General features: G+C 38.3%; 1 protein-coding gene across 3 annotated transcripts in view; it reads right to left on the bottom strand.

The window, feature by feature from the left end:
* The window catches only part of MCM9 (minichromosome maintenance 9 homologous recombination repair factor), a 97,366-nt gene that overhangs the window by 3,995 nt on the left and 69,699 nt on the right, over nt 1–23,672 (bottom strand). For 2 of the 3 annotated variants that reach the window (XM_049899880.1, XM_049899872.1), the window contains exons 9-12: nt 6,021–6,223; nt 5,194–5,397; nt 3,691–3,773; nt 2,449–2,594 (exon numbers count right to left, since the gene is read on the bottom strand). In XM_049899880.1, coding sequence (XP_049755837.1) covers nt 2,449–2,594; nt 3,691–3,773; nt 5,194–5,397; nt 6,021–6,223 — 636 coding nt within the window. Of the gene's footprint in view, nt 1–2,448; nt 2,595–3,690; nt 3,774–5,193; nt 5,398–6,020; nt 6,224–23,672 lie in introns of those variants that run through there. The other variant, XM_049899889.1, reaches the window with a different exon arrangement.

A 23,672-nucleotide genomic window follows, 5' to 3' on the forward strand; every position in this document is an offset into this window, starting at 1 on the left:
ACTCAAAAGATAAATTTTATCTTCAGCAAGTTTTATTTTGCTTGAGTCAAGCAAAAGGAGTCAGCAGGGGACTAAGCCTATCCAAAAGGCTGACTTGAAAAGGGAAGCAAAGCTAGGGCTTATATGGGTTTGGTGGAGACAACAGAGTAATGATTATTTAGTGGGCTTCTTTCAAGGGGCAGGTACTTCTCAGAGTGGCAGTGCATGTTAATTAGGTTGTGCACACGCACATCTGGAATCTAAGATGGAACCCGCTGATATTCAAGATGGAGTCCTCTAGGCAGCCCTTGGCATCACGTATTATGGGATATAGTGCAAGCACACTGATCTTTGGCACTACATCACCATCTCTGGAGGGCTAAGGAAGGTTAAACAGAGGTCACACTTTCTACTTCTGAGCATGTGGGAGCCTGTAAAGGGGGAAGGGACTAGAAAAACTCTAAGAAAAAAGGAGATAGTAATTCACAGGTTGTTTCAACCTTATCTCACGTTGGCAGGGTGTGGTTCCTGTTTACCTAACTTCTAGATGGTAATCTTTTAACAGCTCTTTTGTCCCACCAGCACAGTTAACCTTATCTGTCTCATTAGTACTACCTAATGTACTTTTCAGCATCAAATTGCAGTCAGGGATGCTCATAATTGTTAAAACTCTCATAACAATGTCCTAAAAGACTGGAAATTTAAAGGAGTAGAATAATTTACTATTTTAGTCTGATTCTTACTTTAAGAATTAAAGTCTTTCCTATGTAAAATTTCTGCAGTTTTACTATAGCTTCCTAAAAGACAGCATTTTTATGATCCATTTTAATTTTAAGGTGGGTAGAATTGCCACCATTTGAGGCAGATTGTCACTAGTAAAGCATTTCCTGGTAGAAAAGTGTAATAAGAATACAAATGGTTTTATTATAATTATGTGATCCCCTTAAGAGATAAGAATAAGAGATAAGAAGAGGACTCCAAGGACTTACTGAAGATCAAAGATCACAACCTTGAGTATGGATTATACCTCGACATAAAGAAAACAAAAATCCTCATAATTGGAGCAATAAGCAACATCATGATAAATGGGAAAAAGACTGAGGTCATCAAGGATTTCCTTTTACTTGGATCCATAATCAACAGCCACAGAAGCAGCAGTCAAGAAATCAAAAGACGCATTGCATTGGGAAAATCAGCTGAAAGAGATCTCTTTAAAGTGTTAAAAAAGCAAAGATGTCACCTTGAGGACTAAGGTATGCCTGACCCAAACCATGGCGATTGCAACTGGCTCATATACATGGAAAAGCTGGACAATGAATGAAGAAGACCTAAGAAGAATTGAGGACTTTGAATTGTGGTGTTGGCAAAGAATATTGAATATACCATGAATTGCCAAAAGAACGAACAAATCTGTCTTCAAAGAAGTATACAGAATGCTCCTTAGAAGCAAGTATGGCGAGACTTCATCTCATGTACCTTGGACATGTTATCAGGAGGGACCAGTCCCTGGAGAATGACATCATGCTTGGTAAAGTAGAAGGTCAGTGAAAAAGAGGAAACCCTCAATGAGATGGATTGACACAGTGGCTACAACAATGGGTGCAAGCATAACAATTTTGAGGATGGCTGAAGAACCAGCAGTGTCTCATTCTGCTGCACATAGGGTGCCATGAGTTGGAACTGCCTAACAACAAAAACAACTTAAGAGATGGAGAACCTTTCCTAAGGGGAAAAAGCCCATATGCCACTGGGCTTTTCTCACTTGATAAGATTAGCTTTAGATTGTATCTTGGAGGTAATTGCTTCCATTTATACCACATCTGGTTTTGTTGCTTGGAGGGTCAGCACATGCTTTTGCATTACAAAGAAAATATCAGTAGGAAAAAAAAAAAAAAAAAACATTTTAAGGCAGAATCCTATATGTTAGATCCTCACCTACTCATTTTTTCCATCTTTCCCTCCAGAACAGTCATTTTGAATTTGGGAAGTCCAATTGCCATTTTTCTATTACAACACTGATTCAGCACTTCATACTCCCTCCTTTTCTGAAGCTACCATACATGTCAGTTTCTAGTAACTTAAAAAAAAAAAAACAACCCAGTGCCGTCGAGTCGATTTCCTGAGGTCAGTCAAAATAGGCAGCCTTTCCAAAGGCAAAGCCAAGCCCAGGGAGCGCCAGGGAGCTCTCAGTTAAACACAGGTGCATGAGTAACCCCAGTTGATACTACATGAACAGAGACAAGCCATCCCCACTGAACCTTGTCTTAATTTCTGACTCTCAGAGCACTTTTTTTTTTCTTTTTTAAGCCACTGAGTTTCGGGGTGGTTGACTATACAGCAATAAATAATTGAAACAATCCCCTACAGACAGTACAGACAGATTTTCCACTTAATTTGCACTTCTTTCATTTCACTAAATGCCAAACAAGAATTTCTCATCATTCAGCTTTCATGGTTTTCCTTTCTTACCTTTCAAGTCTTCTTAGCTCTTCACTCAAGAGGCTCTGTAGCTCTAGCTTTTCCAGAATAAGTTCACACTGCCTCTGGTACTGCTCCAAAGGGTTTTCTGGAAAGGAAGTATGGAGTGCATTCACACCTCCTAGCAGTGCGCCTCCCTGAGGGATGAGAAAATGAAAAATATCGGGGAGAGTCACCAGGACAGCTTGCAGAGAGGCAAGTACACACTAGAGATCACTGATGAGACGACTAAGCCCCCTCCACAACCCTATCTTGAGTGTCAGGATCACCTGGGAGACTTTTTCAAATTTAATATTCCTCTATCCATTTCTTGGTGGCAATCACTGTTCTACAAAGGCACACTGTCACCAGTGGGAGCATGGGCATCCCTCAGATGTGCTGAGGAGAGAAAGGACTGAAAACTACTGCTTTAGACCAATGGGCAAAAGCAATGTCACTGATGCAGTGAATGTCTCCATGCCATTTTTTCCCTTTCTTTTAAATGGCTTCCTTTAGGTATATTTCCATGAATTATTAGGTCTAGAATATGATCATGTTTATAGCTCTTGATATATTAATAAATTGCCTTATTCACCTGAAGCAACAGAGGAAGGAGAGTCAGGAATAGGAGTAGGATAGCGAATGTATGGCTAACTTGCCTCCATGAAGAGCTGCCTCCTTTGGCATGAGAACAGAAGAACTGGACGGTGCTCAACTACCATTACTGAACATTTTGATCAAAGATTCTATAGAAGATTTCTGATCAAAAGGAGGAAAATCCAGAACAAAATTTCAAATTATCATGGACTCCACACTTTCTGGAACCATAGACGCTGGATGAACCCCTGAAAATATTGCCCTGAGATAATCTTTAAACCTTAAACCGAAAATATCCCCTGAAGTCTTTTAAAACCAAACAATAGTTTAGCTTAACTAGTAAAAAACGTGTGCCTTGAGTATTATACTCTTTTAAGAACTAGTTATATGGGATCAAATCAACAATAGCAATTGGAAAAATCAGATAGAAACCTTAGGGGGCAGTGAGTTTATGTCAATGGGGAAGGAACAATTCAGAAAAGGAGGGTGAGAATGGTTGCATAACCTGAAGATCAATGTCACTGAATTGTACATGTAGAAGTGGTTGAATTGGAATATGTTTTGCTGTGTATATTCTCAACAACAATAAAAGTCTTTTTTTTTCTTCTAGAAAGCTGTAAATAGGGTTCAAATATTAGGTACACAAAAAATCCCTACCTGCATCGAGGACTCCATTACTGACACCACTGCAATAGCGTCTTCCAGAGTCACAGTGTCACGAAACATCAGACGAGCATGAGCTAAGAAAACAAAGAGCTTCTGAAACTATGAAGATAGGAATCATTTCTTTTTTTAAAATGAATATTTGAGGTGATAAATATAATTTTCTATCTGACTCACCCCCACCAAAAGATATTATTTTTTGAATGAACTACTATAACAAGTACAAAAAGTCTAAGTTCAACTAGCTTTAAGGGTGTTTCCCTAATAATGGTCCTAATTTTTCTTGTTGTTCATGGCAATTTTGTATATTTATATGAAAAAGTACTCTGGGTTCTAGAAAAGAAAGAGGCTATGTAAATATATATTTACTATTCAACAACTTTTAATCCTCAGTTTCTAATTTACTATAAAAATACAAAAAAAAAATTAAACCTCATATTTCGTCTCTGACATTTCTCCTTATCTATGATCTATTAAAAAAATTTTTTTTTTAATAGATCAATTAGCTTTTCAAAACTACCAAACTAGCAAGCCTGAATTGTGGATATTGCTTACCCTAATATTAGCTAGAAATACTTGAAAAAACGAAGCCTACTTGTTTTATGGTACTTTTTATTCAGCTTACATTATTTCATCCTGTGATACATATGTTTAAGGTTTTTCACAGTTCACATGAATAATTTTTTTAGTATTTTTTAAACAAGGGCTAAATGTAAAGGCTGATGCTAGAAAAAAAGGTCTGACATACATATTAATTATAGGTACGCATGTAAGCCTTACACCTTAGAGTAAGGTGTAACTCCAAGGGTATGGCATTGTTAATTTGGCTGATATAATGATGGGGGTGGGCTGCAACTGACAACAGGTGAACAAGAACTAGAGATGCTATGCTGGAAACAATCCTAAACAAGGAACTATCCCACCCAAAGTGTTTATAATACAGCTGCCACTGAGAAACAGAGCATCAGTAAACAAGGCTTTCAAAATGATGTCTTTAGTTACAACAGGTCCTGACATGTAGCAAAGATTTCTCTTTGTTAATGACACTATATCCCACTCAACACCCATAATCTATTCCCAGAAGTGCAGAGATTTCATAGCTCAGCACCCTTACTTTTTAAGTGACTATCCACATCTTAGGAATCCCTGGTGGCTCAAATGGTTAAGCACTCAACTATAAGCTGAAAGGTTGGTGGTTTGAATCCACCCGGAGGCACCTTAGAAGGCATGCCTGGTGATCTGCTTCTGAAAGGTCATAGCCTTGAAAATGCTAAGGAACGAAGTTCTACTCTGACACACATGGTATCCCCATGAGTCAGAATCGACTCAACAGCAATTGACAACAACATGAGCACTCTTGCTGTTGTTGTGGCCTGCTGCGTTACCCTTACAGCAGAAAAAGCTATTCTTATTCATCTCTGAATCCAGGGTGCCAACCCCCATGCCTTGCACGCAGGAAGCACTCAATAAAAATATCTTTTAATAAATGAAACAAACCTTCTGCTAATCGTATCAAGCTTTCCAGTAAGCGGATGGTTGTCCGGGCTGCATTTCGGGAATCACTCTGCCGTTGCATCTGGTAGTACCGGAGAAGAACTTGATTACCCACGTCAGACAGTGTGGGCTGTAGATTCCTAATGAGGCAGAAGTAAGTTTTCATTTTTTCCATACTCCAGAGCTTCTCTGATTTGCTTGGGTAACCTGTATATATCAAGTACTGGATCAATAATTTTCCAAAATAGTCAAAACATCCCATTTTAAAGGTCTGATAAAGTTCTTGCATTCATTTTTAAAAAAATGGCCTTCTGGTTTTATGGCCATTTAAAGCTAGACCTGTTCTCTGCTTAGCATACAGTTCTAGAATAAGCAGTCTTAGGATCTAAGGTTAATAAAGGTAAGCTTCCTACAAGGGTTAAAATTATTTAAAATAATTATGGTCTGTCCTATAGTAATAAATAGTACTTGAGTAAATCTATTTTAAAGCAAAGCCCATATTTAGAAATTTCTCTTTCATAATTCAGTCCTGCTTTCTTTGTGTGCCAGAGACGAGTGGTAATTATATATCATAACATTACCCCTTTCCTTACCAAGGAAATACTGTACAGCTATAATCTCATCAGCAGCAAGTACATAAAGGCCCTTTTCCTTCTGCTCATTATTTTGGGGCCCACTAACTGGCTCCACTGACTTACTGCTTTCCGTCTAGGCATCTCTCTATTGTCCTATTAGGTAGGTACCTTCAGCATTTATTTAATTTTCTTCAAAGATAATTTCATTTAGTTATGGCTAATCTTTGTCCCTTCGAATACTATGTCTTCACATACCTTTATTTTCTAAGATAAAGGAGGAAATTATACGATCCCAGTCTTCATTCTTGGTGTCAAGCAAAACCAGAATCAGGTCAAATCGGCTTAAGAGTGGGCTGCCGAGCGCAATGTTCACAGACACAGACTCATGGGGGTCGTACTGGCCTTTGGGGTTAGTTGCTGCCAGTATGGTGGTCCTTGTGTTCAGTTTGCACACGAGGCTACCGAGAGAGAGGATAGAATTCACTGACTGATGAGAATGGAATAAAAGCAAGATTAAACTTGTTAATAAAAACGGAGGTTATTGTACCTTGAAAATCTAGAGACACTCGTGTGAAAGAAAAATACGGAATGATACAAGGGGATATCACAAAAACCAAGTTCAAATGCAGTATATTTAAACTAGCCTATCTTTTAAGAGAATTAACTGTTCACCAAACACTTCTTATGCCTCTACGATGAGCAGACCCCTACACTAGGTGCTGAGAGGGGCACAAAATTAAACAAAACATAGACACAGCAGGCAATCCGCTAGCTATGATAATTTTGTTGTTAGGTGTCATCGATTTGGTTCTGACTCATAGCGACCCTATGAACAACAGAATGAAACACTACCTGGTCCTGCACCATTCCTCACAATCGTTGCTATGTTTGAGCCCATTGTTGCAGCCACTGTGTCAATACATCTCATTGAGGGTCTTCTTTTTCATTGACCCTCTACTTTACCAAGCATGATATCCTTCTCTAGGGACTGGTCCCTCCTGATAACATCTCCAAAGTACATGAGACGAAGTCTCGTTGTCCTCACTTCTAATGAGCATTTTGGCTGTATTTCTTTCAAGACAGATTTATTCGTTCTTCTGGGTTTATTCGTTCTTCCAGCAGTTCATGGTATATTCAATATTATTCACCAACAACAAAATTCAAAGACTTCAATGCTTCTTTGGTCTTCCTTATTCATTGTCCAGCTTTCGCATGCATATGATGTGATTGAAAATACCATGGCTTGGATCTGGCACACCATAGTCCTTAAGGTTATATCTTTGCTTTTGAAGACTTTAAAAAGGTCTTTTGCAGCAGATCTGCCCAACGCAATACACTGTTTGATTTCTTGCCTGCTGCTTCCATGGGTGTTGAGGATCCAATTCAAGTGAGATCCTTGACAACTTCAATCTTTTCTCCATTTATCACAATGTTGCTTATTGGTCCAGTTGTGAGATTTTTATTTTCTTTATGTTGAGGTATAATTCATACTGAAGGCTACAGTCTTTGATCTTCATCAGTAAGTGCTTCAAGTCCTCTTCATTTTCAGCAAGCAAGGTTGTATGACTTGCGTAACACAGGTAGTTTATGAGTCTTCCTCCAATTCTGAGGTTGTGTTCTTCTTCATATAGTCCGGATTCTTGGGTTATTTGCTCAGCATACAGTTTGTCAGTTTGTTATACTATGGTGGGTTGCATGTTGCTATGATGCTGGAAGCTATGCCATTGATATTTCAAATGCCAGCAGGGTCACCCATGGTGGACTGGCTTCAGCGGCGCTTCCAGACTAAGACAGACTAGGAAGAAGGACCTGGTGATCTACTTCGGAAAAAATCTGCCAGTGAAAACCTTTTGAATAGCAGCAGAACATTATCTGATATAGTGCCTGAGATGAGCCCTTTAAGTTAGAAGACACTCAAAATATGACTGGGGAAGAGCTGCCTCCTTGAAGTAAAGCAAAATTTAACTTAGTCCTCTAGTGCTGCTATAACAGAAGTACCACAAGTAGATGGCTTTAATAAATAAATTTATTCTCTCACAGTCCAGTAGGCTAGAAGTCCAAATTCAGCACGGCAGCTCCAGGGGGAAGCTTTCTCTCTCTGTTGGCTCTGGAGGAAGGTCCTTGCCATCAGTCTATCCTTGGTCTGGGAGCATCTCAGTGCAGGATGCTCCAAAGGACACTCTCTGCTCCTAGCAATGCTTTCTTGGTGGTATGAGGTCCCCTTGTCCCTCTGCTTGCTTCTCTCTTTTATATCTCAAAAGAGATTGGCTTAAAACAGTATCTAATCTTGCAGACCTCATCAATATAATAGCTACCAATCCATCTCATTTACATCACAGTCATAGGATTTACAACACATAGGGATGACAAAATGGTGGACAATCACAAAATACTGGGAATCATGTCCTAACCAAGTTGACTCATATTTTGGGGGGACACAATTCAATCCATGACAACATGGATGGAGCCAAGTTTCTGGGACCTTCATTTGCTGATGTGGCACAACTCAAAATGAGAAGAAATACCTGCCTGCAAACATCCATTAGTAAGTAGAATGTGGAATGTACGATGTATGAATTTAGGAAAATTAAAAGTTGTCAAAAATGAAACCAACACTTGAAGATTGATATCCTAGGCATTAGCAACCTGAAACAAACTGTATTGGCCATACTGAATCAGACAAGCATATGGTCTACTATGCTGGGAATGACAAGTTGAAGAGAAATGGTGTTTAATTCATCATCAAAAAGAATACTTCAAGATCCATTCTCAAGTACAACGCTGTCATTGACAGGTTAATCTCCATATGCCTACATGGAAGACCAGTTAATATTATTCAAAGTTACGCACCGTCCACTAATGCCGAAGAAGAAATTAAAGTTTTTTTTTTTTTTTTTTTACCAACTTCTGCAGTCAGAAATTGATCAAACATGCAATCAAAAGGCATTGATAATTACTGGTGATTGGAATGTGACAGTTGAAAACAAAGAAGAAGAATCAGGAGTTGGAAAATATCACCTTGGTGACAGAAACACCACCAGAGAATGATAGAATTTTTTAAGACCGATGACCTATTCAATTGAAATATGATAATAATACAAGGAAGAATACGGAAAGTTTTATAAAATAAATACAAGGTTCCCAGGAGAAGTAAAGATTTATGCAGATGGGAAAGAAGATCAGAGAAACATTACAAAGCAGTTTTTGAATGAGGCCCTTCATGACATCTGGCATTTTTTAAGTAGAGAGAGATATATATTTGTAGAAGGGTGAAGGAAGTGGGTGAGGGTGATTTTGGAGAATGGTAAGTGGCTGAAGTAAAAACTTTAAGTGTGTTCACTTCTCTTGTTTTGATTTTTCTAAAAAGAAAGAAAGGAAAAGAAAGAGAGGGAAAGGAAATCTGGGGCGGGGGGGAAAGGATTGATTTAGCCTGAAGACCAGGCTGGGGAGCCTGAAAAGATATCTTGGCTTGGAGGGCGGGTTGGACAGGGAAGGGGTGCTGGCGGAGGCTAGGCAGGAGACTGGTGCAATGGTCTGGGAAGAGGCACGTATGTCCTACACCCAGCAGTGCAGTATAGAAATGGGTGTGACATAACTTATATACTATTTTCAAACTTATTCATGACAGGCAAGTCCTCAAAATAAATACGGCAAATTCACTGACAATAAAACTTGTAAATATTTTTCTGTGTCAATTTGTATGCTTTCCATTCGAGCCTCTTTTTAGTTATAGTGGGGATGTCTGCCTCCAGCAGTCACAACCCTGTGACATCAGCAAGCATGCACTAAATTTGTTAATCCCTGATCTATTTCTAGTTAGCTATAGCAGTTACCTCATACCCTGAGATGGAAAGTTTGAGAATATTTATTTGTAGCAAATGGCACAAGAAAACACTCATTAAAAAAGAGAAAGACAAACAAAAAGGCATTTTCACTGAATTCCCTTTTAAAAAATTACTAAAAGGGAAAATTTTTGAACAGTCCCCATCTTTTTTTTTTCTTTGCCAAAATGGCTTTGTAAAGGCAGTTGTTTAGAACACAGAATCTATTTACCATAAAAACGATGTTATAAATAGTTCCTAAATCAATCCCACAAAAGCACATTTAACCCACTGAAGTGTGACCGTCTGCATTTATAATAGAAAGGAATATTGCTGTGATAATGGTAATGAAACAAAACACAATTGCATATGAAATAATTTTTAAAAAATTATTTTCGATACTAGGTAGAATTGTTCTTCCTCTCTCTGGCCAATGAATATTATAGGTCATTTCCTGTATGCAAAGAGAGTCAATCAAAAAGGTGTAGGACTGGTCCCTGCCTTCAATTAATTTACAACAGAACTGCTGAAGGAGAGGGAAGCTCAACACAGCGCCTGCCGGATAGTATGCCATACAACAGATGCCGGTGTCAGCATGCGCAGTATGACAGTCATAAATAATGATGCTGATATATATATTTTTTCTGTATTAAGTAGCTAAAACATTCTAGTTTCTGAAAACATTACTTTTCCAGTTATTGAATTCACATGTTTAAACTTTCCGGTAAACATAGAGGTAATTTTCCAAACATTGTACAGTTAGGTTATATGACTTATTTTTAGCAGTACAGATCCCCAGGAAAGTGCTTTTGCTTTTGTGATGCTCTCCCATTACTCCTATTACACCCTGTACGAGGTGATCCCCTTCTTTATTCATGGCTTTAAGCATCACCTATATTCTGGGACTTCCAAATTTATATCCAGGCTGCGGCAGAAGTCACCAAACCTTGTTTCTTTTTTTCTGCCTGGAAAACACAGCAAAATTACATTTCCCAGCGCACTTTATAGTTAACCCCATCGCCGTCGAGTCGATTTCGACTCATAATAAGCCTGTAGGACAGAGCAGAACTGCCCCACTGGGTTTCCAAGGAGCGGCTGGTGGATCTGAACTGCCAACCTTTTAGTTGGCAGCCAAGTTCTTAACCACTATGCCACCAGAGCTCCTTATAGTTAAGGAGGGCTAGAATACCAAGTCTGGGCAATGAAATGGGGTGGGGGGTAGAACAATCCATACCCTTTCCAGGCCTCAACCCTAAAAAGCCTTCCTGTATAACCCTCCACGTTTTCCCTCTTTATTTTCCAGTGGAATATAGAAGAAGGTAAGGCCCTGGAGTCAGAGAGTCACATGAGGGAAGAAGCCTGGGTGCTGAATGTTTGTGTGGAGCAGAGCACCCTACTTTCAAACCACATCACACTGTCATAAAAAATTGCCTGTATCAAAGTATTGTAGAAAAGAACTAACCAGTTTTTCAGGAGAAATGAAATGGAATAAAGAGTCTGGAAATTTGAGGCTTTGAAGGGTGGGGGAAAAAGAAACAATTGCTTCTAGGTTCCAGAGTTTGAACAACAAAGGTCCAGTAAATTTTCTCTGTCAAATAAAGTGACTCACTTTAAAGGTGAAGCCTGCTGCTTTAGATGGCCTTAAGGTAACCACCATTAAGGTGAATGAAAGAGGCACAGAGGCAAAGAAAGAAAAAAATCCAACAAATTGGACTTGAGAAATACGTCAAGAAAAGAACCCTGGATACTGGCATATGCAAACAACTGGAAACAAAGAGATGAGAGAACTAAGTTTTTGAGGGATCTACACTGCCAAAGAAACCAAAAACTCAGTCTAAAAAAAAAAGGCTTTGTGGCTGTTCAAGTTGCAAAATACCTTGGTAGATATGACACAAAAAAGTTAAGAAGAACAAAGTTATCAGTCTTCTCAAATATATACTGACTCAATAAGACCTGTATTTTGGTTACTAACACTATAAACTACATTTTAGTAGATTCTAGGCATCTTGGAAGAAGTAAAACCAGAATGTTGCTTAGAAGCATTCTAAGCATTGCATAGAAGCAAGGATAGCGAGGTTACGTCTTACATATTTTGGACATGTTATCAGGAGGGATCTGTCCCTGGAGAAGGACATCATGCTTGGTAAAGTACAGGGTCAGTGGAAAAATGGGAGACTGTCAGCGAGATGGACTGACACAGTGGCTGCAACGATGGGATCAAGCATAACAACAACTATGGGCATGGTGCAGGACTGGGCAGTGTTTTGTTCTGTGGTACATAGGGTTGCTATGAGTTGGAGCCACCCTGACAGCACCTAACAACAACAACAAGACATCTAGAGCGTTTTAGCATTTTCTTCTATTCTGACGATGCATAATAAGCACTGCAAAAATCACACAGAAGCCATGGTTCCCTCTTAGTCACCTGAAAATCTGAATGATGGGTTCATGGCTTATGATACACCCTTACGGGTATATGCCCATGAAAAGAAAACACTGTATAAAGTTTAATCTCAACTCAAAAAATGATTTGTGAAAAGAGGATTTCATTATTATGGAACAAACTCAACCAAAGTAAGTATGCTGTTAACTCTGCAGTGCATAAAAAGTGGCACGTTTAAAAAAAAAAAAAACTCTGAGAAATTCCCTGCAGCCTTGGAGGCCAGCCAGATATTCTGATTCAGTGGTTCATACTAACATCCTTGAGGGAGACTAATTCAAACCAACCCCCCTGCACAAGTTAATCAGACTTTAGTCACTTGAGACATGAGAGAGGGAGAAAGTAAGCACATGCACACACAAGCAGAAATATTCAAGAGTTCCTGAAAATGATGTTGCAAGGTATCACATGTCTCAAAGGAAAACCCGAAGAGGTCCTAGAGAAAGGACTAAGGGCCCGAGAATATCTGGACAATGATGGCTCGGTGAAAGACACCTACTCTAGGGTATAGAAGCCTTTGCATTGCTGGCCCACAGAAGAAAAGTCTTTGAATTGGGAAGCAAGGAGTAATTAAGGTTTTTCCAGAGGGTAAAATTCAGGGTACCTTTATTTTATTTTGGTAGATTTCAAGATTACAGGTTCCTTTTCCACTCTTAACCCTTCTCATCTTCTACTAATTAACACATACTATGCTTCATGTCTCCGGAAACATTTTATTGAATTCTGTATTTAGCAAGTAACTGCATAATCTGCATCAGGAAGATTAACAGACTTCTCTACCTAGGGTGAATGAATTTAAGATTCTGAAAACTGTGAGACCAGGAAGTCAGATGGGATATTGTTGGAGGCAGATTCACCCTTTTCTCAAACTGCAGAGTGAATCAGAGTAAGCACTATTAACAGTGACTGCATGACCTAAATGGAAAAAGTGTTTTCATTTTTTCCTACTTAACTGACCCAAAAGCAAAAAACATGTAGTATCCTTGCACTTTTCTGTAAGTGATATTATGTCAAAATAAAAGCTAAAGAATTAAATAGGATGACCTGGATGGAGGAGTAAAGATCACATAATTGGTGGTGCCTGTGATCTGGAAAGAAATTGTAAAAATTACTACAAAGCTTGACCAAGAGTCCACATGTCACTAGGTGCACGTGACTACAGGACTGTTTTTAAAACCCTGCCATTCTTTTTATCTGCTCTTTGAAAGCCACTGACCACAAACTGCTCACAAAGGCCTACCTCCTATTTAAACTGATTCACCACGCTCTTCTGTCTGTCCATTTGTCTAACCTATTGTTTCCCAGTGTCGACAAATCTACCCTTGTTGTATGACTTCTTCTTTGGTATATTCCTAAAGTGATTCTTTTTTTGGTTCATTACAATTCTGTACAGGCAAACCGCTGGCATGTGTGCCTGGCACATATCCCCACAATCCTTTCTAAGTAAACTGCCATAAAGGAAGAGCTGAATGAACCAGACATTGGCATTTGATCCACGGGCAGTGAATTCATAAACTGGTCAGAGACCTATAAGCTGTTCTTGCATAAATCTTCCAATAGGGATGATAGTTAAACTGGCCAGAAACCTATAAGCTATTCTTACATAAATCTTCCAATAGGGATGACAGTACCTAACTGGGCCTCTCTTAGCGGCATTTGAAACGGAGAAAGGAGCGGCAGCAGAGCTACTGAAGAGAGCTGAACAAGTCTAAAAGACCTACAAAAAATCAGTGGCAGAAAAAGTATCTGAGTCACAAAAATGGGAGTGCAGGGTTAGGGATGAATGAACTGGTAAGGTGGTAATGGGACAACACAACTATTTTACATCTATTTTGAACAAACTCCCAGCTTCCATATCATCACCAAAAGATCCAGCTTTCTGCTGTTCTGGGTCCCGTGGCTTAAAGTCTATTCAAGGTAACTTGAACTAGTCTTATTCTAAGTTTAAAAAGCTTTTACAGCTATTACCCACCCTGTGTCGTTTGTTGTTTGTTTCTGTGGAGTCAGTTCCAACTCATGGCAATCCCACGTGTGTCAGAGTAGAACTACACTCCATAGGGTTTAAAAGGCTGCGATCTTTTGGAAGCAGATTGCGAGATCTGTCTTCCAAGGTGCCTCTGGGTGAGTTTGAACCACCAAACTCTTGGTTAGTAGTCCAGGACTTAACCATTTGTACCACCCAGGGACTCCCACCTACTTTTTGGCATTCACTATTTCTTCCTGGAACAGATTCATGCTTTGGTTGACTGCTCAGGACTCCTACACAAGACCAAGAACTTGACGATGCTAATGGCCTATATTCACTTATTACAAATCCAAAAAGCTCTGAAAAAACAAGGTTTTCATACTTAATTTGGCAGCAAAACTTGACCTAAATTGATATGAATCTTTACCCATTTAGTATGAGTATTTTCAAGTTTCATTGTAAAAAAGTTAGTGTTTGATTATAGGGTGTTGTCTCAGACTCTGCTAGGATTTTTCATAATATATGGTATACACACTTTCCTAAAAAACAAATCAAAACAAACGAACAACAACAAAAAACTAAATTTCAAAATGTATTTGGCTGCAAGGGTGTCTAAAAGAAATTACAGATCAAGAACAATTAATAGTTTAACAGCATTTATTATGTGCCAGGTTCTATCCTAAGCATTTTGCATGGATTAGTTCATTTAATCTTCATAACAACACTATGAAACAGGTAGAATGATTCTTACCATCTCACTGATGAGGAAGCCAAGGCAGAGGAAAATTAAGTCATATGCTCAGTCAGTAGTCAGTGTAGCTAGAACTTCGACCCAATCAGACGAGCTCTGGACTCTCTGCTCTTAATCACTATGCTATTATGTCTACACCCAATGCGTTCTTGAGGTCACTAAAAGAAGGTGAAGCTCTTGGTCCTGTTTCCTAAACTTGTCCAGTCTCTCGCATACGATATAATGTGAAACCAATTCTGCAATAACCCCGCTAGCAGCATATGATACTTGAATTCCTTACATAATTTTTGTTCTTGTTTAAAATTGAAAACCTCTACATTCCTACAGATAGCCTACTGATCTCCAGGCAGTTCTAACTACTAAAAAGTGTTCCTTGTACTGATTTTAAATATGCTTCCCTGAAGCTTCTAGCTGTTGATTTTACAGGATACAGAACAAGTCTAATTTCATTTCTATATTTGCTCTTCAAAATAATTATAGATAACTACCTCTCCAATGACTTTTCTTAAATATGATTCAGAGAAAACATGGGTAAATGTTTTTTAAGATATACAGCAAAAGCCTATTTTATGAGTTAAACAACAACTAAGAATAACTTAAAAAAAAAAAAATGTTGATTTCCAGGTTCCCGTAGGGTAATGGGGAAACCCTGGTGGCACAGTGGTTAAGTGCTATGGCTGCTAACCAAAGGGTTGGCAGTTCGAATCCACCAGGCACTCCTTGGAAACTCTATGGGGCAGTTCTACTGTGTCCTATAGGGTCGCTATGAGTTGGAATCGACTCGACGGCACTGGGTTTGATTTTGGTAGGGTTTAATAGCAGCTGCTTATATCCAAACCTCTCAGCACATCCTTCAAAGGCTTCATGGATACACAAAAAGAGAAAACAAGCTCACAAAACAAAACTTAAAACACTATAAAATAACTGAGAGAGGAAGAATACTACAAACTTCTACTACAAATTTCTATGTAAATAGAGAAATACACATTAGAAACCAGCAAAGCTAGCTCTAGAGTGAATGAAAAGATAGGTGGTGACTGAGCGAAAAAGAGGCAGAACAATGGGGTTCTCCCTGTGGTGAAACACAGGTAAAATTACCCTAGAAGGAAAGAGTCCCACAGGGAGTAGGAAAGTATGGAGAACAGGTTTGAGACCTCATCAATCAAAGTAGAGACTACTGGGAAATAGAAAAAGGCGCCTGGAATTTCCTGGACCACAGGTGGCAGTCTTGGGAATGGTTCTGGGGTAGAAGGAGATGATTTGCAAGGGGCAGTAGTCCTTTGGATTCTTCGTGATCAGAGGAAGCAGGAGGCAAGCAGTGCCTATTAAAGATCCTACAGAAACAAATGCGAATCACAAAATGAGAAGATACATCAACTATCTCCCTTAGAAAAATACTAGTAAGTAAAATGAACCTCACTGAAATGTCTCTGAAGTAAAACTTAGGATGCCATCTATACCTCTCAGCAATGCCTTATAGAATATTTATTATCAATGATTAAGGAAAAGGTAAGACATTTCAAAATGAATAGAAATAACACGCAAAATTCATATAAAGCTACTACAAGAATCAAGATACTTCAGTTGATAAAAATTCCCCTATATCATCTCCCCCGCCTTAAAATCCCACAAGGCAGAGGAAATAAGTAACACAATACTGTGAGCTGAATTTCGTATCCTTAAACAAATATGTTCTTGTATTAAAAACCAGAAATTCAAAACCCCAAATCAGAAAATTAAAAAACTTATAATAGTAAAAAACAAAAGACAGGAAGATATAAACCTGGATATAACCAAAATCAGGAAAGAAATTGGGGAAAAAAATTGAAAGATAATTTCAGAAATGAACGTTCAAATTTAAGGCACTCAAGAGAGAATATACAAGACTGAAATGGATGTTGAGGAGAGGAATAAAAATAGCCAAGAAAATGGAAATGAAATACAGAAGAGCTAAAAAGTCTAAGAAAAAAATTGGTTGCTACAGAATCTAGGTAAAGAAGTGTTAACATACGTATAATTAGAATTACTGAAAAATAAAAACAAAACAAAGAACAGACTGAATATTTAAAGTTATCATTTAAGAAAATTTTTCAGAAATATGAGAAGACGTCTACATTTCAAAGGGTTCTCTTAACTTCTAGAAAAACTGACCAGGGATAATCAACTGAGAAAGAGCTTAGTAAAACTGTTACGCTTTAAAGATAAAGGAAAAATTCTCTGGGCCTTCAGGTGAAGAAACCAAATCACTTACAGAGAAAAGGATATCAGGATGGAATTCAACTTCTAAATAGCAGCATACAAAGCAAGACTACATGAAACAAAGTATAAGCCAAGGTCTTTATATTTAGCCAAACTGTTCTGCAAGTTATCAAAGCTATAAAATGGTTTGAAACATTGCAAAAACTCAGTACAATACTCAGGAGCCCTTCTTAAGGAATCTGTTACAGAATGAGCTTCATTCAACCAAAAGACAGGGGAGATGCTTTGGCAAAAGGACTAATGGTGAAGCACTGGATACATTTAACTTTAGATCTAAGACTAAAACAAAGGAAGGGATAAAAGTGGGAGAAGAGCATGTAAATTTTATTTGTCTTGACAAAGTATATAGGACTATTTTTTAAAAAGTGAGGGGAAGGGAGAAAGGGAAGTAATAGGATAAGCTCATTGATTGTCACATGAATAACAGATTGGCATCAAAGAATATTATTTAAAGCTCCCAAACAGGGTTTCAAACTGGTTCATTTTGGTTTGAACCCTGCTGAAAATTTGCATTTCTCTCCCAGATACACTGAAAAAGAATCTACATTTTTAACAAGATCCCCAGGTGATTCTTATGTATAGTAAATGTTGAGAACCACTGCTCTACTAGTGGTTCTCAGAATTGGTCCCTAACCAGCAGCATTAGCATTGCCTGGGAACTTGTTAGAAATGCAAATTCTCAGCAGGGGTTTAAACCTGAATGAACTTCTTAGAAGCCCTGCTCCCAGGTGAGGAGCCCTGCTCTCAAGTGAGGTGAAAGAGGGCTACAAGTATTATAAACAGTTTTTAAAGATAAATCCTAGAATAGGGGCTGTCAAACTACAGCCCTTAGGCCAAATCTGGCCCACCTCTTGCTTTGGTAAATAAAGTGTTAACACAGCCATACCCTTTATTTACATATTATCTAGTTTCTTCCCTGCCTCAAGGGCAGAGCTGAATAGTTGCAACAGAGACTGTATGGTCCACAAAGCCTATAACATTTAATATCTAGACCTTTACAGAAGAATTTTGCCAACCCTTGTCCCATAACGCAAACTTTCATAAATACCAACCACACAGAGAAAGAAATCATAAATTATAAAAAATGAAACAGTTGACATTAAACATATTGGTCATATCAATAAATACAAGGGTGCTTAACTCACACATTTGAAAAAGATTTTCAAGTTATTCACAAAGCAAAACCAAGAAAAAGATTTTCAAGTTATTCACAAAGCAAAACCAAACTCTGCTGTGTACAAGAGACACACATAAAACAAAATGAATCAAGAGGCTAAACATAAAGGGATGAATAAAGATATGTAAGGCAAATGCAAATAATGTGAATAAAAGAGTTGGGATCCTGGTACCAGGAAAGGTAAAATTCAAGCCACAAAACATCAAGACAAAGAAGCACAAATGCTAAAGGCCACAGCAACGGCCTTCATAAAGCAGAAACTACAAGAGGTGCAAAGAGAAATAGACAAAAACACAATGATAATAAAAGGCTTTAACATACTACTCTAGCCTAAGATAAACCAAATGTGAAAAGGCAAGTAAAGAGTTAGAAGAATGTAAACAATATAATTGAAAGGTACAATTTATGTATTAAACTCTGATAATACAGAATATACGGTTGCTATGAGAAATCGACTCCACAGCAATGGGTTTGGTTTTGGAAATCCTGGTGGCGTAGCGGGAAAGAGCTACGGCTGCTAACCAAAAAGGTCAGCAGAGTTCGAATCTACCAGGTGCTCCTTGGAAACTCTATGGGGCAGTTCCACTCTGTCCTACAGGGTCACTATGAGTCGGAATAGAGGGCAGTGGGTTTTTTTTTTTTTTTTTTTAATAGAGAATAACCTCACCGAGTTCCTTCAAGTAGAAATAATATAAACATCATTCTCTGATAACGATGCAATAAAACTGGAAATTAATAACAATATCAAGAAACAAACAAAAAGGTCCTTCTATCTGGAGATTAAAAATCTCTTTAAATAGCTCTTGGAAAAAAAGGGAAAGTATAAACTGAAAGTACAGGATATCTAAAAAATAATGATAATATTACCTATAGTAATCTGTGGGGTACCGTTGAGGCAGTGCCAAAGAGTACATATAGAATACTATCTTTTGGGTAAGAAAGAGAGGAGAGTCATACGCACACACTCCTCTCTGTGTTTTTGCTAATTTTTGCAAAACAGAAACACAGGAAGGATAAATAAGGACCCAATGAAGATAGTATCTGTGAGAAGAGGTAAGGATGACAGTGTGATTTTTTTTGGTGTATCTTTTTACACAGTTTTGACTTTTGAACCATGTTTTACAAATTTAAAATATTAAATTAAATCAATTGAATCAACCAACTGTTGGTGTCTGAAAAAAGCAAACTCTAAAAGTGAATACAAATTTAAAAACCTAGTTCCTAACTGTATATCACATCTATATCATAACTACACAAAGAAAATAATTAATTCAAATAACTTTTGAACATGCACTGACCTCGGTGGAATATATTCTAAGAGCTACAAAGAAAGTTTGAATAATACTAAGTTTTTTGTGGTTGTTGTTACTGCGAATGCTTTGGTATAATAACCCTCAAACTATTTTGGAAACTCAAAAGAGTTCAGAAACACAGGGAGTCTTTGAAACACCTTCATATACATATTAAATAAAATTATTTTTGGAAAGTCACAAATATCTTCTCATCCTGGCCTAAGAAGATATTAGGCTAGAAAACAGTCTTAAAAAAAAAAAAAAAAAGCACTTAAGCTACAGCTTCCATGTATTGACTACATGGTAGGCACTGGGACAGGAAGTTTACATATTATCAACTCTAAGTTGAGAACATCCCTGCAAAAAAACTAAAACAAAAAAACCAAACCCATTGCCACCGAGTTGATTTCAACTCATCGTGACCCTATTCACTGCTATTTTTGGAGTTAAATGTTTGTTGTACCAAGCGGTGATAGTGGCAATTTTAAGTAATTTTGTCTAAACTTCAGGAAGAAGAAAATGAAGTCCTGACGGAAAATGTTTAATCTCTGGGATACCAACATCTGTCTTTGTTTCTGGCTACATTCACTGTATGGAAAACATGGAGCCTGCAACCCAAGGTGGAAGAGATTAGAATCCAGGTTGTGTAACTGCTCTGTTTTTAAATAAAACTTAAAATTTTGAACAGTATGAGAAATGGTAAATTTCTGATTGAAATACTTTTTCAGGTTAGCATGCTTTAGAAACATTTTGTTCAGAACCAAAAGCAGTTACTACTAAATGCTTGTCAGCACATGGTGGCCCTGGCATCCCTGGGAATAGGCTGAAAGTTGGCTGTTAAGTATGCTCAGAGAAGACCACAGGAACCCAGGCTCTATTATTACGAGGTAATTAGAAAATATCTTTGCTGAATGGATCAAGGAAAAAGAAACTCAAGAAGGAAAGGTTATTTGGAGACAGCAAAGGGAACAAACCACTAAATATCATTACATAATTATGCTGTTATGCAATCTTTAGGGAAATGGGAGTGCCTTTTCAAATGCATGATAATAATAAAATAGTATAATGCCTTTATGAGTCCAGAAACAGTTATGTGGGGGATGGTCGTGGTACAAGGAGAAGGTGAGGAAACAACACAGAATGCCACCAACATCCACACCTGACAGTCAATGAATAAATGCTGAACTGAATGCATACAAGACCTAGTTAACTATAATATCTGGAAGAGAACAAAGATCCTACAATTCTTTAAATTCAAAAAATTATAGTAATCCTTAAATAAAAAAAACATGCTAAAATGCTTTGAAAAGCATTCTTACATAAATGTAAAGAAGCTAGGAAGCCTAAAATATTGATTGTGGTCCATGACATTGTTCAGAGATATGAAACTCTTAACTGTAATGGTTAAGGTTATGTGTCAACTTGGCTAAGCAATGATTCTCAGTGGTTTGGCTGATACTATGCAATCATCCTCCATTTTGTGATCTGATGTGAGCAGCCAATCAGATTAATCAAGCCAATCAGCCAAGGAAAGGGGAGTTCCTTTGGGGGTGTGACCTGCACTCAATATATATGGATGTTCTGGCAAAGCTCGCCCTCTCTCTGGATCCTGTAACTGACTTGTCATCCTTTGGCCTCTGGTTCTTGGGACGTGAGCCAGCAGCCTGTCTGATCTGCAGATTTTGAGATTCATCAACTCCTGCAGCCCCGTAAGTCAGCAGCCTGCCGTTTGACCTGTTGATTTTGTGTTCCTCAGCCCCCGCAACCATGTGAGTCAGGAGAAGCCTTCAGCCTGACATCTGACCCATGGATTTGGGACTTGCCAGCCTCCACAATTCCATGAGCCATTTCCTTGAAAGAAATCTCTCTTTATATACTTATATATGTGTGTGTGTGTATATATCTAAGTATACCTATGTGTATATACACGCACACATGCTTCACTGCATTTTCTCCTCTAGAGAACTGCCAGCCTAAGACAAAATAGAAACATTTGAAGAATTTTATCTTGAAACCATAATAATACAAATGATTAGCATAATAATGACCATAATAACAATGTCTACCTTGTGGTCTAAAAAGGAAGCTCTTGAGCAAGTTCATTAACTCAAAGTACTTCTCAGGCAAACTCCTTTCAATACACATTACACATTTGACAGATGGTTCAAAGGAGAAACAATGAAAAATTAACTGTAAACTAAAAAAAAAAAAAAACTGTAAACAGGAGTAGCAAAATCATTAATGTTCAACTCTCTTGCCTCCTAGCTATAAATTCTCTTCTTTCCCAACTGACAAAAGAAATCTAATCTGAAAATGATTCCTTAAATTTATGTCCTTCAGAAGATGTTACACCAACTAAAAAAAGGCGGGTTTTACTGATGATAAACGTATCACCTCCACTCGTATTGTTACTCCTTTCCTTCACCTTTCCAATCTATTCTTATGCGGTGCCTTCCTATGCAGGTCTACCATCAGGGCTCTGAGTGCTCGGCTACTGAAAGCTTGGGCTATGAACTTGTACCATTCATATGTTGTTACATCACGGAAGAGATTGGCTTAGGATCCAAGACCCACGAAGGTTTCTTGCCCTTCCTTTGGGGGCAGGTGGCTTTTGCTTCTACCCTTCCAGAGGCAATACCTCTTCACTTGGCTCTTGGTAGAGGTAAGGAGGATTTTCTATCCCTCTCTAGACTCAGAATGGTTTTGCTTCTACCCTTCCCCCCAGGAGTCCTGGGGATGAGAGAGTTTGCTGCCCTAACCCCAGCAATTTAAAATTTTTCCTACATATGAAAAAAGGGTCTGGGGAAGCAGGCAGTGTCTTTTGTTTATCCCCCAGAAGCAAACACCTCCTCATGCCTGCATGACTGACGAGAGTGGGGGAGTGCCTCTTCAGTCTTCTGCCCAATTTTTCTTATGAGCATCTGGTAGAGGCCCCTGAAGAAGAGCTTGGAAGTGATTGAGAGCTCCCCTGATGTTTGAGGCTCCCAGTTATTCTAAACTGATATAACGCTAGTCTGCATTTGGATTTTAGGAAATTAAAAAAATTTCTTCCTATCTGCTTTTATAGCAGCTGCCTCTTCCTCCTGTGCTGTATCAAAGGTGAAACAGTTTGTGTGCTGGGTCTCTCCTTGGAGGGGCTTGTCACACTTTGGAATTAAGTTTCCTTGTTTGCCTTATGACCTCAGCTCTCTGATCAGCTCAAGGAAAGTTATGATTTTTATGTGTTATTCGGATTTTTCTTGTCAGGATGGGAGTGGCATGCTTTTACAATTTTCTACATCCTAAGTGGAAGCAGAACTTGGGATTTCATTTTATATGTCTTTGTTTCATTTTTTAGTAATTTATTTTTACTCTGTTGTATAAAAATACTGCTCTGTGATGAATTGAAAAAAACAACAAAAACTGGTCCTTTACCACTGATAGTATGAGAAGCATGATACCAATGCATAAAGTAGTTATGATGAGATTGCCCAACTTCTGAGTGCCATAACTGAACTGTTCAGCTACAAGATATTTCTTTGGATCTATGACATACTTATAAATAACACAAATGATTCAAACTAATTCATACTTAGCTGGGGGAAAGGCAGTAAGGATGGTAAATGAAATATTTTTACTTCCAGGATTTATTCTTAAGTTTATCATATTTGTTGTTGTTGGGTGCTGTTCAGTCAGTTCCCACCCATAGCAACCCTGTGCATATCAGAACGGAACACTGCCTGGTCCTGCACCATACTCACAACTGTTGCTATGCTTCAGCCCACTGTTGCAGCCACTGTGTCAATCCATCTCATCCAAGGGTCTTATTCTTCTTCGCTAACCCTCTACTTTACTAAGCATGATGTCCTTCTCCAGGGACTGATTCCACACGATAACATAGTTTCGCCATCCTTGCTTCTAAAGAGCATACTGGTTGTACTACTTCCAAGACAGACTTGTTTGTTCTTTTGGCAGTCCATGGTATATTCAATATTCTTTGCCAACACCACCGTTCAAAGGCACCAATTCTTCTTTGGTCTTCCTTATTCATTGTCCAGCTTTCAGAGGCATAAGAGGCAATTGAAAACACCATGGTTTGGGTCAGGGGCATCTTAGTCCTCGAGATGACATCTTTGCTTTGTAACACTTTTTAAGAGATCTCCTGTAGCCGATTTATGCGAGGCAATGAGTCTTTTGATTTCTTGACTGTTGCTTCCATGGG

This window comes from Elephas maximus, chromosome 1 (assembly GCF_024166365.1).
Source record: "Elephas maximus indicus isolate mEleMax1 chromosome 1, mEleMax1 primary haplotype, whole genome shotgun sequence".
Lineage (NCBI taxonomy): Eukaryota > Metazoa > Chordata > Mammalia > Proboscidea > Elephantidae > Elephas > Elephas maximus.